The sequence below is a fragment of the Drosophila suzukii genome (genome assembly GCF_043229965.1).
Source record: "Drosophila suzukii chromosome 2 unlocalized genomic scaffold, CBGP_Dsuzu_IsoJpt1.0 scf_2c, whole genome shotgun sequence".
Taxonomy (NCBI): Eukaryota; Metazoa; Arthropoda; class Insecta; order Diptera; family Drosophilidae; genus Drosophila; species Drosophila suzukii.
This window is the reverse complement of record NW_027255896.1, coordinates 5,039,274-5,055,171: the sequence shown is the minus strand read 5'-3', so window position 1 is coordinate 5,055,171 and position 15,898 is coordinate 5,039,274. Positions and strand designations below refer to the sequence as shown.

Sequence of the window (15,898 nt, the reverse complement as noted above, 5' to 3'; positions counted from 1 at the left end):
CAGTACCTTCTATATTGAGGACTTCAACTTAATGTGCAGAATAATGTTTTCTCGTTTTACTAAAAGCTCGAACTTTATATTGGCATCACCTTTTATTTTTGTACTAATATTTATTTAAAGCGTTGATCAACCAACTAAATGGGTATAAAACGCAAGGAAATAACAAAGAAAAAATAATATAAAGCATAACAGAAATGAGGAAATTTAACTATTTTATAACAGGGACAGTACTATGCTATTGTCTCAAGGAGCGGATTTGACGACGTCCTCGTGCCCAAAGATCGCCAGGGTGCCGACGCTTCAGTCTTCTTCTAGTAGTTGGTTTAGCCAAAGATGGGCTAGTAGACGGTCGTTGTATCGTCTAGAATGTATATTGATCTGGTCTCTCACAGTGGGGATATGAAGATCGCTAGCTTGGCAGGCTTCAAGGATGTGCTGCGTTGCCCTGGGGTACCATGGTGACTTTTAAAGACAAACTGGTGGCCTGGAATGATATATACCTGACCTTTTTCTCATTTTTCATTTTTTTAATCCGCCAATCAGATCTACTCTCTCCCTCTCTACTACGAGGAGGTGGTTTGCTTGCTGTGTTGTGGCTCGGCCTGGGCACCTCGAGCGACTTAAAATTGCGGTGTCGTCAGCGAAGGTAGATGTTGTTAGCTGCTCGTTCGTGGGAATATCCGCTGTGTATAGGAGGAACAGAGTAGGCCCTAGCGCGCTTCCTTGCGGGACTCCAGCTTTGATGATGTAGTCGTCGGATGTTGTTGTATTGCACCTTACTGCGAAGGTTCTGTTGTATAGATACGACTCAAGAAGCTTGTGAGTGTATATATATTCATTTATTTCATACAACTATATACAGTAAAAGTGAGTTCAAGAACAGGAGTAGGGTGCCGTGGTTGCGTGGTATCACCGCAAGGTATTGCTTCGCGCAATGGTAGCCACCTAGGCTGTTACTTCTCTCCTCTCGTTGTCGGTGCGACGCAGCGTTCGCAGTACGCTCGCTGCGTAGGCTGCCGTCGCTTCCCAAATCGCTTCCTTCAGCAGCATGAGGGGCACAAAAGTTTCTGGCCGAACTCTTGCCCCGGTGGTCTCCATGAGTATCTGGCGGTCATAGCCAAAGCGGCGGCATTCAAAAAGGACATGCTGAGCGTCCTCGACAATGCTGCTGCCGCACTCTGGGCAACCGTCCTCCGTGTCGTGCCCGAAGCGCTTAAGGAAGCTTCGGAAGCAGCCATGTCCACTCAGCGCCTGCGTGAGGTAAAAATCCACCTGGCCGTGCTTCCTACTTAGCCATGGCTCTATGCTGGGGATGAGCTTGCGCGTCCAGCGACCCTTGCTGGAGATGTCCCAGGCTGCCTGCCAGTTGACGACGCTCTGCATCCTGGCTCTTCTCTGCACCTCGGTCTTGGTACTGCGGTCCGCCTGTTCGCCTGCTAGAGCCGCGCGAATCTCCTTGGCCTCCCGCACCAGTTCACACAGGGGAATTTGGCCTGCGATGACAAGGGCTGCGTCGTCCGAGATCGTCCTGAAGGCACTCGAAATTCTAACGGCGCACAGGCGGTACGTCGAGTTAACACCACGCATGTAGCTACTCACAGCAGTGGCCTCAGCCCACACTGGAACAGCGTACAGCAACTGCGACTTGACAACAGTCGCGAGGAGCCTGCGTCTGTCCTGCTTCGGTCCCCTGGTATTCAGCAGGATCCTGCAGAGCGATCCTGTGGTTTCGCTTACCTTCTTGTTTACGAACTCCAGGTGTTCGCGGTAGGAGAGGCGGGTGTCCAGCATGACTCCCAGGTACCTTATGGCACGCTGAGAAGTTATCGTTGACCCTCCGATCTGAATATGCGCCGACTCCACTGCTTTCCTGCTTGAAATCAGCACCGCCTCAGTTTTGTGTGAGGCCAGCTCTAGGCCCGCCACTGCGAGCCACTCCTCCACTGCTCGAATTGCGCAGTTTGCAGCTGCCTCCACGGCCGCAACTTCCTTGGCCACCACAACCAGCGCGACATCATCCGCAAAGCCCACAATGTCGGTGCTGCTCGGCAGTGGGAGCTTCAAAACACCGTCATACATCGTGTTCCAAAGCAGAGGGCCCAGTACCGAGCCTTGAGGAACACCGGCTGTCACCTCGTAAGTCCTGGGGCCCACAGAGGTATCTAGGACCAACTCCCTTTTGCTGAGGTAGCTGTGCACTACATTCAGCAGGTAATCCGGGATGTTGAAGGACCGTAGTGCCTCCAGTGTCCTCCTCCAATCGGCTGTGTTGAACGCGTTCCGTATGTCCAGCGTGACCACTAAACAATACTTTTTCGTCCCACCTTTCCATCTGGTACCCGCGATGGCTCTCCCTCTTGCTGTCCCGAATCGCCAGTTTGAGTGCCTTCTTTGCACTCTTAAAGCTAGAGTTGCTGGCAGAAAGGTTTGCGGTGCCTCTCGCCCTTTGGACTAACCTCCTGGCTCGAAGGCAGGTCCTGCGCAAGCTAACGATTTCCTCGCTCCACCAGTACACTGGCGCGTGGTGCTTCCGAAAGGTCTTACGCTGCTGCATGCTTTGGTCACAGGCTTCCTCCAGTCTGGCTGCCAATTTGTTCGCTGCTACATCTGCAGAGTCCAGCTCAGATACAGCCAATGCCTCCAGTGCGCTGGCGAAGGTCTGTGTCCTAAAGGTGTCCTGGCGGTAGGCTTTTCATCGGCTGGCTTTGGCACGGTGGACCGCCAACTGTCAGCAGGATGGCCTCATGGTCGCTGGCCGAGAACACCTCGCCTATCCTCCAGCGTGTGCTACGGGATAACGAGCTGCTCGCGAACGATAGGTCGATGATTGAACCGACCCCAGCTCTGTTGAAGCTGTGCTGGGAGCCCTCGTTCAACAGGACGATGTCCAGAGACGCAATTGCTTCAAGGATGGTGCGCCCCCTGGCGTTGGTATAGAGGGAGCCCCATTCCTCGGCCCAGGCGTTAAAGTCGCCTCCGATCACCCCGTTGCTCCTTCCTCTCAGGTCGCTGATCAGCTCGTCCATGATCCTGCTAAAGGACGTCAGTGATAGACTGGGGGCCAGGTAGCAGCTGTAGATCCATGTGCCGCCTACGTTCGCTTGGACAAATCCCTCTACTGCCCTCGTGTCCCGCATTGGTAGAACACTCACGCCGCAGAGCCACAGTGCAGCTTTGCCTGTGCGATCCGTGACCCAATCGCTGCTGCTTTCCACTCTGTAGGGCTCACTGAGTATCGCCACCTCAGAACCCAGCTCACGCACCGTCTGCTTCAGGAGGTCCTGCGCGGCCCTACAATGGTTCAGATTTAGCTGAATCAATTGCATGACGGCCGAGGTCTCCCTTTCCCGCTGGTTGTGGCTGGGCAGAGTCTGCTTCCTGCCTGGTGCCTGGTCTCCTTTCTTCCTGCCGCAGAGCAGAATAAACATGAAGGCTCCTTGCTGCACTTGGCTGCCTTGTGCCCTTTTTCACCACATCTCATGCAGCAATCGCTCCTGTCCACTAGGCTCTTGCAGTTAACTGCAATATGCCCGGATTCCAAGCATTTGAAACACCTTGGGGGGCCTGTTCTTTCCCGGATCCTGCAGATGGTCCATCCAATCCGCACCTCGCCACGATGGAGGACGGCTTTCCCCAGGGAGTAGGGCAAGCTGATCACAGCTAGCTGCGACTCCGCGTAGCCTCGAAGCAGACTCCGAACTCTGATGCGCTCCGCGTCGATACCATACTGGCTCGCAATCGCAGCGTAGATTTCCTGCTCCGTCGCGATGGAGTCGATGTCTCTTATCTCCAGAACGAGCAGTTTGGTCTCGTCCGACGTGGCTCGCACTGACGCTGCGTCGCCTAACACCCTCGCAATGCTCTCCTTCATGGCTTCTGCACTTTCTGCGCTGCCTTTGGCCACCTCGAGCAGTAGGTTGCCGTTAATGGTGAGGCGTACCTTGGATACACAGCTTCCCAAGTCCGACAGCTGTTTATCTTCCCTTTGAGTCACCATGGCTAACACCTCGCTGTACGATTTCCCGCTCGCCTGGACAACGACGGCGTCGGGTCTGGCGCGACGCGTGGCTCTCGTTTTTTTCTTGACCACCTCCCACTCAGCGACCGGAATTGCGGGGCTCTTACTGGCGCCAGCGTGCGTCGCATCTCTCTCTTGTGGCCCTTGTTCCCTCGAACAAGCTTGTGAGTGTAATCAGGTAAGTGTGTTTTGATTTTGTGCATGACACCATCTAGCCATACTCGATCGAAGGCTTGAGATACATCGAGGAATATTGCGCTGCAGTATTCCCGATGCTCGAAGGCTGTGCGTATTTCTGATGTTATTCTGTTAACTTGTTCGATTGTTCCATGGTTTTGACGAAATCCAAATTGATGAGCAGGGTGTTATGCGAGTTAAAAGGCATTTTTCGTACAGCTTAGACAGACAGATTGGTCTGTAGGATGACGGAATTGTGTGGTGTTTTCCGGGCTTCGGTATCATAATGATAATAGATTTTTTCCATTTTTTCGGATAGTAGCCGAGAGTTATAATCCCATTGAAGAGCTTACAAATAACCTCAATGGCAGAGTTTGGAAGTTCAATTAACATTTTTGGGGTTATTAGGTCACCGCCAGGGGCCTTTTTCGGTTTCAGTTCCCCAATGACTTTCGCGATCTCCTTTGGCTGAAACAATGGTGGTAGGGAAATAGATTCGGACTCGATTTGTGGTAGGAAAAATGAACCAGTGGCAGGGCTTGGCTGAAAGACGTTTCTTAGATGTAAAGCAAAAGTTTCGGCTCTATCTTCGTCGCTGCGGGCCCAGATGCCAGATGAGTTTCTTATCGGAGTGAATGTTTCGATTGGAGAGCTCAGATTTGGGTGAGGCCTCCATAGAGGATGTTTTGTACTGGTTGGCGATAGTTATACCCGTTACTCGTAGAGTAAAAGGGTATACTAGATTCGTCGAAAAGTATGTAACAGGCAGAAGGAAGCGTAAACTGATTTGCCATCTCGTGGAGAGATCTGCGACAGTCTGCTATTGTACGAGAGTTGTTGTTTGTCGAGTAGATCGACTTAATAGCCGCTTGGCTGTCACTATATATGTTTCGGTGTTCTCTCTGGAGGCTAAGGTTCCCTAAACAGGTTAGTGCTTCTTTTATAGCGTGGGCCTCCGCCTGAAAGACGTTACAGTGGTTCGGGAGCCTGAATGACTTCCTGATATCTAATTGTTCGGAGTATACACCTCCGCCGACTTGTCCTTCTAATTTGGAGCCATCTGTATAGAAACAGATTGCGTCCGTCGTGCCCGGTCGACCCTGTTCCCATTCCTCTCTATCAGGAATCAGGGCCTCAAAAGGTGTGTGACTATATTCAATAGATTTGCATATATCCGTGATTTTCGGAATCGATTTATCATGCTGGAGAATTTTAGCATGGCCATATAATTGGGCTTTCCACTGCCCTGTGTCCCTCAGTCGAATAGCTGCCGATTTGGCCCTTTCTATGCCTGCTAAGTCCAGGCTAGGGAGGTTCAAGAGGGCCCAGTACCGAGCCTTGAGGAACACCGGCTGTCACCTCGTAAGTCCTGGGGCCCACAGAGGTATCTAGGACCAACTCCCTTTTGCTGAGGTAGCTGTGCACTACATTCAGCAGGTAATCCTGGATGTTGAAGGACCGTAGTGCCTCCAGTGTCCTCCCCCAATCGGCTGTGTTGAACGCGTTCCGTATGTCCAGAGTGACCACTAAACAATACTTTTTCGTTCCACCTTTCCATCTGGTACCCGCGATGGCTCTCCCTCTTGCTGTCCCGAATCGCCAGTTTGAGTGCCTTCTTTGCACTCTTAAAGCTAGAGTTGCAGGCACAAAGGTTTGCGGTGCCTCTCGCCCTTTGGACTAACCTCCTGGCTCGAAGGCAGGTCCTGCGCAAGCTAGGGATTTCCTCGCTCCACCAGTACACTGGCGCGTGGTGCTTCCGAAAGGTCTTACGCTGCTGCATGCTTTGGTCACAGGCTTCCTCCAGTCTGGCTGCCAATTTGTTCGCTGCTACATCTGCTGAGTCCAGCTCAGATACAGCCATTCCCTCCAGTGCGCTGGCGAAGGTCTGTGTCCTAAAGGTGTCCTGGCGGTAGGCTTTTCTTGGCCCGGTCATCGGCTGGCTTTGGCACGGTGGACCGCCAACTGTCAGCAGGATGGCCTCATGGTCGCTGGCCGAGAACACCTCGCCTATCCTCCAGCGTGTGCTACGGGATAACGAGCTGCTCGCGAACGATAGGTCGATGATTGAACCGGCCCCAGCTCTGTTGAAGCTGTGCTGGGAGCCCTCGTTCAACAGGACGATGTCCAGAGACGCAATTGCTTCAAGGATGGTGCGCCCCCTGGCGTTGGTATAGAGGGAGCCCCATTCCTCGGCCCAGGCGTTAAAGTCGCCTCCGATCACCCCGTTGCTCCTTCCTCTCAGGTCGCTGATCAGCTCGTCCATGATCCTGCTAAAGGACGTCAGTGATAGACTGGGGGCCAGGTAGCAGCTGTAGATCCATGTGCCGCCTACGTTCGCTTGGACAAATCCCTCTACTGCCCTCGTGTCCCGCATTGGTAGAACACTCACGCCGCAGAGCCACAGTGCAGCTTTGCCTGTGCGATCCGTGACCCAATCGCTGCTGCTTTCCACTCTGTAGGGCTCACTGAGTATCGCCACCTCAGAACCCAGCTCACGCACCGTCTGCTTCAGGAGGTCCTGCGCGGCCCTACAATGGTTCAGATTTAGCTGAATCAATTGCATGACGGCCGAGGTCTCCCTTTCCCGCTGGTTGTGGCTGGGCAGAGTCTGCTTTCTGCCTGGTGCCTGGTCTCCTTTCTTCCTGCCGCAGAGCAGAATAAACATGAAGGCTCCTTGCTGCACTTGGCTGCCTTGTGCCCTTTTTCACCACATCTCATGCAGCAATCGCTCCTGTCCACTAGGCTCTTGCAGTTAACTGCAATATGCCCGGATTCCAAGCATTTGAAACACCTTGGGGGGCCTGTTCTTTCCCGGATCCTGCAGATGGTCCATCCAATCCGCACCTCGCCACGATGGAGGACGGCTTTCCCCAGGGAGTAGGGCAAGCTGATCACAGCTAGCTGCGACTCCGCGTAGCCTCGAAGCAGACTCCGAACTCTGATGCGCTCCGCGTCGATACCATACTGGCTCGCAATCGCAGCGTAGATTTCCTGCTCCGTCGCGATGGAGTCGATGTCTCTTATCTCCAGAACGAGCAGTTTGGTCTCGTCCGACGTGGCTCGCACTGACGCTGCGTCGCCTAACACCCTCGCAATGCTCTCCTTCATGGCTTCTGCACTTTCTGCGCTGCCTTTGGCCACCTCGAGCAGTAGGTTGCCGTTAATGGTGCGGCGTACCTTGGATACACAGCTTCCCAAGTCCGACAGCTGTTTATCTTCCCTTTGAGTCACCATGGCTAACACCTCGCTGTACGATTTCCCGCTCGCCTGGACAACGACGGCGTCGGGTCTGGCGCGACGCGTGGCTCTCGTTTTTTTCTTGACCACCTCCCACTCAGCGACCGGAATTGCGGGGCTCTTACTGGCGCCAGCGTGCGTCGCATCTCTCTCTTGTGGCCCTTGTTCCCTCGAACAAGCTTGTGAGTGTAATCAGGTAAGTGTGTTTTGATTTTGTGCATGACACCATCTAGCCATACTCGATCGAAGGCTTGAGATACATCGAGGAATATTGCGCTGCAGTATTCCCGATGCTCGAAGGCTGTGCGTATTTCTGATGTTATTCTGTTAACTTGTTCGATTGTTCCATGGTTTTGACGAAATCCAAATTGATGAGCAGGGTGTTATGCGAGTTAAAAGGCATTTTTCGTACAGCTTAGACAGACAGATTGGTCTGTAGGATGACGGAATTGTGTGGTCTTTTCCGGGCTTCGGTATCATAATGATAATAGATTTTTTCCATTTTTTCGGATAGTAGCCGAGAGTTATAATCCCATTGAAGAGCTTACAAATAACCTCAATGGCAGAGTTTGGAAGTTCAATTAACATTTTTGGGGTTATTAGGTCACCGCCAGGGGCCTTTTTCGGTTTCAGTTCCCCAATGACTTTCGCGATCTCCTTTGGCTGAAACAATGGTGGTAGGGAAATAGATTCGGACTCGATTTGTGGTAGGAAAAATGAACCAGTGGCAGGGCTTGGCTGAAAGACGTTTCTTAGATGTAAAGCAAAAGTTTCGGCTCTATCTTCGTCGCTGCGGGCCCAGATGCCAGATGAGTTTCTTATCGGAGTGAATGTTTCGATTGGAGAGCTCAGATTTGGGTGAGGCCTCCATAGAGGATGTTTTGTACTGGTTGGCGATAGTTATACCCGTTACTCGTAGAGTAAAAGGGTATACTAGATTCGTCGAAAAGTATGTAACAGGCAGAAGGAAGCGTAAACTGATTTGCCATCTCGTGGAGAGATCTGCGACAGTCTGCTATTGTACGAGAGTTGTTGTTTGTCGAGTAGATCGACTTAATAGCCGCTTGGCTGTCACTATATATGTTTCGGTGTTCTCTCTGGAGGCTAAGGTTCCCTAAACAGGTTAGTGCTTCTTTTATAGCGTGGGCCTCCGCCTGAAAGACGTTACAGTGGTTCGGGAGCCTGAATGACTTCCTGATATCTAATTGTTCGGAGTATACACCTCCGCCGACTTGTCCTTCTAATTTGGAGCCATCTGTATAGAAACAGATTGCGTCCGTCGTGCCCGGTCGACCCTGTTCCCATTCCTCTCTATCAGGAATCAGGGCCTCAAAAGGTGTGTGACTATATTCAATAGATTTGCATATATCCGTGATTTTCGGAATCGATTTATCATGCTGGAGAATTTTAGCATGGCCATATAATTGGGCTTTCCACTGCCCTGTGTCCCTCAGTCGAATAGCTGCCGATTTGGCCCTTTCTATGCCTGCTAAGTCCAGGCTAGGGAGGTTCAAGAGGGCCCAGTACCGAGCCTTGAGGAACACCGGCTGTCACCTCGTAAGTCCTGGGGCCCACAGAGGTATCTAGGACCAACTCCCTTTTGCTGAGGTAGCTGTGCACTACATTCAGCAGGTAATCCTGGATGTTGAAGGACCGTAGTGCCTCCAGTGTCCTCCCCCAATCGGCTGTGTTGAACGCGTTCCGTATGTCCAGAGTGACCACTAAACAATACTTTTTCGTCCCACCTTTCCATCTGGTACCCGCGATGGCTCTCCCTCTTGCTGTCCCGAATCGCCAGTTTGAGTGCCTTCTTTGCACTCTTAAAGCTAGAGTTGCAGGCACAAAGGTTTGCGGTGCCTCTCGCCCTTTGGACTAACCTCCTGGCTCGAAGGCAGGTCCTGCGCAAGCTAGGGATTTCCTCGCTCCACCAGTACACTGGCGCGTGGTGCTTCCGAAAGGTCTTACGCTGCTGCATGCTTTGGTCACAGGCTTCCTCCAGTCTGGCTGCCAATTTGTTCGCTGCTACATCTGCTGAGTCCAGCTCAGATACAGCCATTCCCTCCAGTGCGCTGGCGAAGGTCTGTGTCCTAAAGGTGTCCTGGCGGTAGGCTTTTCTTGGCCCGGTCATCGGCTGGCTTTGGCACGGTGGACCGCCAACTGTCAGCAGGATGGCCTCATGGTCGCTGGCCGAGAACACCTCGCCTATCCTCCAGCGTGTGCTACGGGATAACGAGCTGCTCGCGAACGATAGGTCGATGATTGAACCGGCCCCAGCTCTGTTGAAGCTGTGCTGGGAGCCCTCGTTCAACAGGACGATGTCCAGAGACGCAATTGCTTCAAGGATGGTGCGCCCCCTGGCGTTGGTATAGAGGGAGCCCCATTCCTCGGCCCAGGCGTTAAAGTCGCCTCCGATCACCCCGTTGCTCCTTCCTCTCAGGTCGCTGATCAGCTCGTCCATGATCCTGCTAAAGGACGTCAGTGATAGACTGGGGGCCAGGTAGCAGCTGTAGATCCATGTGCCGCCTACGTTCGCTTGGACAAATCCCTCTACTGCCCTCGTGTCCCGCATTGGTAGAACACTCACGCCGCAGAGCCACAGTGCAGCTTTGCCTGTGCGATCCGTGACCCAATCGCTGCTGCTTTCCACTCTGTAGGGCTCACTGAGTATCGCCACCTCAGAACCCAGCTCACGCACCGTCTGCTTCAGGAGGTCCTGCGCGGCCCTACAATGGTTCAGATTTAGCTGAATCAATTGCATGACGGCCGAGGTCTCCCTTTCCCGCTGGTTGTGGCTGGGCAGAGTCTGCTTCCTGCCTGGTGCCTGGTCTCCTTTCTTCCTGCCGCAGAGCAGAATAAACATGAAGGCTCCTTGCTGCACTTGGCTGCCTTGTGCCCTTTTTCACCACATCTCATGCAGCAATCGCTCCTGTCCACTAGGCTCTTGCAGTTAACTGCAATATGCCCGGATTCCAAGCATTTGAAACACCTTGGGGGGCCTGTTCTTTCCCGGATCCTGCAGATGGTCCATCCAATCCGCACCTCGCCACGATGGAGGACGGCTTTCCCCAGGGAGTAGGGCAAGCTGATCACAGCTAGCTGCGACTCAGCGTAGATTTCCTGCTCCGTCGCGATGGAGTCGATGTCTCTTATCTCCAGAACGAGCAGTTTGGTCTCGTCCGACGTGGCTCGCACTGACGCTGCGTCGCCTAACACCCTCGCAATGCTCTCCTTCATGGCTTCTGCACTTTCTGCGCTGCCTTTGGCCACCTCGAGCAGTAGGTTGCCGTTAATGGTGCGGCGTACCTTGGATACACAGCTTCCCAAGTCCGACAGCTGTTTATCTTCCCTTCGAGTCACCATGGCTAACACCTCGCTGTACGATTTCCCGCTCGCCTGGACAACGACGGCGTCGGGTCTGGCGCGACGCGTGGCCCTCGGTTTTTTCTTGACCACCTCCCACTCAGCGACCGGAATTGCGGGGCTCTTACTGGCGCCAGTGTGCGTCGCATCTCTCTCTTGTGGCCCTTGTTTCCTCGAACCAGCTTGTGAGTGTAATCAGGTAAGTGTGTTTTGATTTTGTGCATGACACCATCTAGCCATACTCGATCGAAGGCTTGAGATACATCGAGGAATATTGCGCTGCAGTATTCCCGATGCTCGAAGGCTGTGCGTATTTCTGATGTTATTCTGTTAACTTGTTCGATTGTTCCATGGTTTTGACGAAATCCAAATTGATGAGCAGGGTGTTATGCGAGTTAAAAGGCATTTTTCGAACAGCTTAGACAGACAGATTGGTCTGTAGGATGACGGAATTGTGTGGTCTTTTCCGGGCTTCGGTATCATAATGATAATAGATTTTTTCCATTTTTTCGGATAGTAGCCGAGAGTTATAATCCCATTGAAGAGCTTACAAATAACCTCAATGGCAGAGTTTGGAAGTTCAATTAACATTTTTGGGGTTATTAGGTCACCGCCAGGGGCCTTTTTCGGTTTCAGTTCCCCAATGACTTTCGCGATCTCCTTTGGCTGAAACAATGGTGGTAGGGAAATAGATTCGGATTCGATTTGTGGTAGGAAAAATGAACCAGTGGCAGGGTTCGGCTGGAAGACGTTTCTAAGATGTAAAGCAAAAGTTTCGGCTATATCTTCGTCGCTGCGGGCGCAGATGCCAGATGAGTTTCTTATCGGAGTGAATGTTTCGATTGGAGAGCTCAGATTTGGGTGAGGCCTCCACAGAGGATGTTTTGTACTGGTTGGCGATAGTTATACCCGTTACTCGTAGAGTAAAAGGGTATACTAGATTCGTCGAAAAGTAGAAGGAAGCGTAAACTGATTTGCCATCTCGTGGAGAGATCTGCGACAGTCTGCTATTGTACGAGAGTTGGTGTTTGTCGAGTAGATCGACTTAATAGCCGCTTGGCTGTCACTATATATGTTTAGGTGTTCTCTCTGGAGGCTAAAGTTCCCTAAACAGGTTAGTGCTTCTTTTATAGCGTGGGCCTCCGCCTGAAAGACGTTACAGTGGTTCGGGAGCCTGAATGACTTCCTGATATCTAATTGTTCGGAGTATACACCTCCGCCGACTTGTCCTTCTAATTTGGAGCCATCTGTATAGAAACAGATTGCGTCCGTCGTGCCCGGTCGACCCTGTTCCCATTCCTCTCTATCAGGAATCAGGGCCTCAAAAGGTGTGTGACTATATTCAATAGATTTGCATATATCCGTGATTTTCGGAATCGATTTATCATGCTGGAGAATTTTAGCATGGCCATATAATTGGGCTTTCCACTGCCCTGTGTCCCTCAGTCGAATAGCTGCCGATTTGGCCCTTTCCATGCCTGCTAAGTCCAGGCTAGGGAGGTTCAAGATCGCATTCAGCGCTTCATTCGGGGTTGTTCGAAGGGCTCCACTAATACACAAAGCCGCCATTCGCTGTACTTTGTTTAGAGGAGTCAGTATGCATTGTTTGTGTAAGGCGGTCCACCACAGAGCCACTCCGTACAGTAGGATTGGCTTGACTACCGCTGTGTATATCCAGTTAACTATTCTTGGGGACATGCCCCATCTTAGCCCGATTGCTTTTTTACAGGAGTAAAGTGCAATGGTCGCTTTTTTGGTTCTCTCTTGGTTGTTTAAGCCCCATTTGAGGCGTTTATCTAGTACTAACCCCAAGTGCCTGGCGTGATCGCTAAAGGAGAGATTACAATTGTTTAAAATGGGTGGGTTAAGTTGAGGAATTTTGTACCTATTCGTAAATAGAGCAAGTTCTGTTTTCGAGGGATTTACCCCGAGTCCGTTCGCTATCGTCCATTCCGATAGCATTTTAAGTTTAGCGGTCATAAGATCGCAAAGTGTTTGTGGATATTTTCCATTAAAGATGATGGCGACGTCGTCTGCGTATGCCACGACCTTACAACCTCCTCCCTCCAGAATCCGCAGTAGTTTATTTACTGCGATATTCCACAAGAGGGGTGATAGTACACCTCCTTGCGGGGTGCCTCTGTTCACTAGTCTAGTCTGGGTTGAGGTCCCAAGTGTGGCTGTGACCATTCTGCTTATCAGCAATTTATGGATTAGCCTCACCATTGGCGACTCAACCCCTTGTTCTGTGAGAGATTCTGTTATAGCGGTGGGAAGCACGTTATTGAAGGCTCCCTCTATATCCAGGAAGGCGATCAGTGTGTATTCCTTGATGTTGAGTGATTTCTCGATGCTGTTTACCACCAAGTGTAGCGCCGATTCGGTTGACTTACCTTTGGTGTAAGCGTGTTGTGCTTCTGGTATTTGTGTCGGGTCTACGGTGGCCCTTATGTGTAGGCTTATCATTCTTTCAAAGCTCTTAAGCAGGAATGATGTTAGGCTTATTGGCCTAAAATCCTTTGCTGTGGTGTGAGTGGCCTTCCCTGCCTTGGGAATGAAAACCACCTTTGTTTCTTGCCATGCTGTTGGTAGTTCTCCTACCGCCAGGATGGACTGGAAGATTTTTTTCAACCAGTTTATGGCTATTTGTCCTGCTTGCTGGATGTGAGCCGGTGTTATCCCGTCCGGTCCCAGCGATTTGTATGGTTTGAAGCTATGAATGGACCATTTCATATTGCGGTCTGATAGGAGTGGATCTATTTCGATTCCCTCTCCTGTTCCTCTTTCAGGTGGATGACCTGCTTGTTGGCTCCCCGGGAAGTGAGCGTCTAGGAGCAGGTCCAAGGACTCTTTACTGTAGTCTGACCATGATCCATCTGCTTTTTGAAAATAGCCCAAAGGCGCGGCTGTCTAAGAGAGTATTTTCCTGAGCCTTGCGGCATCAGTTGTTTTTTCTATGTCAGAGCAGAAGGTCTGCCATGCCGTTCGTTTTCTCTTCTAACTTGTAGTTCAGCCAATTGGTGTCCTCATTTCCCGCCTTTGCATGCCACTTTGAAGGCAGTGTTGCATGCCTCTGTGAATTTGTATACTGTTTCGTCCAGCTCATGTGGGTTTGTGATGCTTTCTGACGGTTCCATGGGGAGGATATTTGTCAGAACTTGTTTGTACCTGTGCCAGTCTGCTCGTCTGGGGTTGGCGAAGCTGACCGGCAAGGGCGAATCAAGGGACAATACGGTTTCTATGAATCTATGGTCCGAAAAGGAGTGCTCGTCAGAGACTGCCCAGTTTTTGACTGCGCCTACGAGTGAATCTGATACCAAAGTTAGATCTATGATCGTTTGGCAAGCTTTAGTTATGAAAGTAGGGGCATTGCCCCTATTGCATAAGAATAGGTTCGAATTTAGAATAAAATCAAAAAGAGACTCACCTCTGTCGTTGTTGGTTGGGCAACCCCACTGGGTGTGATGGGCGTTGGCGTCACAGCCTATTACCAATCCGTACTTGAGCTTTTCGCATTCCTCTGCTAGTTCTCTGACCAGCGCATCTGGGGGGTTTTCCTTCTCAAAGGCCAAATAGGCCGATAGAACCCTTATAGAGCCACTCTGCAGCTCCAGGCTTACTGCGGTGTTGTCTCCGTTGCTGTAATTGCGAAGTGGAAATATCTTTGGGGTCAAGCATAAGCTTGTATTCCTTTGTTCCTAGTCCAGCAACCTTGCCTCCTACCACCCAAGGTTCCTGTACGAGGACTAGGTCGGCTCCGCCTTCTGTCAGGCGAAGCAGAAGTGCAGCAAGGTGCCTGGCTTCTCTCGTACCATGCGCAGGCAAATGAGGGAAAGGTGGGACTCCACTGCCTTCCACTTGTTTCTGGGGATCCTGCCCTCCGGATTTCCCCTGTCAATCAGGCCAAGTAATACACGATTCTTCGTGATTTCGGCGAAAGAGACCGATGGCTGGATCTTTGATCTCTTCGCCGATGGCCCGGGTAGTTCGAGGGATCGCTGCCTTTTAGCCTGAGTCGCCTCTTGAGTGGGCTTTTCCTGCCCGTAGTTTGGGAGCACCTTCCTTGCCCACTCTACCTTCTTTAGCCATTCAGGCGAAGGCGTGGCAACGGTGCTCCTGGTGTGTGAGCGCAGAGTCTGGGCGGCAGTCCGCCTTTCTGCGTATGTATATTTTGCACCAGCGGGTGGCCCGAGCGCCTTGGCAGTGCCTACCGTTGCTTTCGGCGCAGATGCTCACGTCGCGGAGGCGTTTGCGGTTGGCTTTCTGCCACGCATCATCCCCAGTTTGGGATGCGGCCCTTTCTGGGCCGTGCTGGTATGGAAGGTGGAACCAGTGTTCGTCTTATCCATGGGTTTTTTAAGAGTACCCGTCTCTATGTTTTTTATCTTTTTTTCTTCTGTTTTTTGATCCATAATTAGGACCCACGAGTTGCGGAGAAGGGGAAAAGTCCGCCCGGGCAGAGATCCGCGATGCCCGGGTAAGGCGATAGTTAGAACAGGGGGTCGCATGTCCCTGAGCACTCCGTTTGAGACTGGGCTATTTTTGATCCGGGCCCCCAGCCAGGCTGACTCTTGGCACGGTCCGTATTACACCGTAGTCCGGCCCGGAGTGAGATGTTGTTTGGGAGGGGAGTTGGGTAGGTGTTGTGTTGGGAGTGGGTTTGTGTAAAGCAACTATTTAGATGCGGCTGAACAACTCGCATCGTCGGTATTGCTTCGTTGCAAAATACCCGCTGGCTGTCCGGGACTGTTTATTTACTGGGGTTTCCGTCCACGGTACCGTGTTTGACTTATCCCACCAGCTTATTCACAGTTGACCTCGAGAGAGGTCGTCCGCTATCCGCAACCTGCGACCCGCTCGGTTGCCCCAGCTAGGCGACTTTGGAACCATCTCACAAGTTCCTCAGCCGAGCCCATAAAGTATATATATTCTTGATCAGGATCACTAGCCGAGTCGATCTAGCCATGTCCGTCTGTCCGTCTGTCCGTATGAACGCTGAGATCTCGGAAACTATGAGAGTTACAACACTGGGATTAGGCACGCAGATTCCTGAGATTCCTGCGCAGCGCAAGTTTGTTTCGGTAGAGTGCCACGCCCACTCTAACG

General features: G+C 51.7%; 3 protein-coding genes across 3 annotated transcripts; all 3 read right to left on the bottom strand.

Moving 5' to 3' along the window:
* Positions 1 to 945: 945 nt before the first annotated feature.
* LOC139354278 (uncharacterized) lies at positions 946 to 3,997 on the bottom strand. The gene is made up of 4 exons (XM_070998498.1): positions 3,555 to 3,997; positions 2,713 to 3,462; positions 2,325 to 2,648; positions 946 to 2,251 (listed from the first exon to the last, which is right to left on the bottom strand). The coding sequence occupies exons 1-4, from the start codon at positions 3,995 to 3,997 to the stop codon at positions 946 to 948; spliced, it is 2,823 nt and encodes a 940-aa protein (XP_070854599.1).
* Positions 3,998 to 5,500: 1,503 nt separating this feature from the next.
* On the bottom strand, positions 5,501 to 7,429 carry LOC139354277 (uncharacterized). Its single transcript, XM_070998497.1, has 3 exons — positions 6,987 to 7,429; positions 5,746 to 6,894; positions 5,501 to 5,672 (listed from the first exon to the last, which is right to left on the bottom strand). The coding sequence occupies exons 1-3, from the start codon at positions 7,427 to 7,429 to the stop codon at positions 5,501 to 5,503; spliced, it is 1,764 nt and encodes a 587-aa protein (XP_070854598.1).
* A 1,503-nt stretch (positions 7,430 to 8,932) lies between these two features.
* Positions 8,933 to 10,792, bottom strand: LOC139354276 (uncharacterized). The gene is made up of 3 exons (XM_070998496.1): positions 10,419 to 10,792; positions 9,178 to 10,326; positions 8,933 to 9,104 (listed from the first exon to the last, which is right to left on the bottom strand). Exons 1-3 carry the CDS (start codon positions 10,790 to 10,792, stop codon positions 8,933 to 8,935), a joined length of 1,695 nt encoding a protein of 564 aa, XP_070854597.1.
* Between the last annotated feature and the right edge of the window lie 5,106 nt (positions 10,793 to 15,898).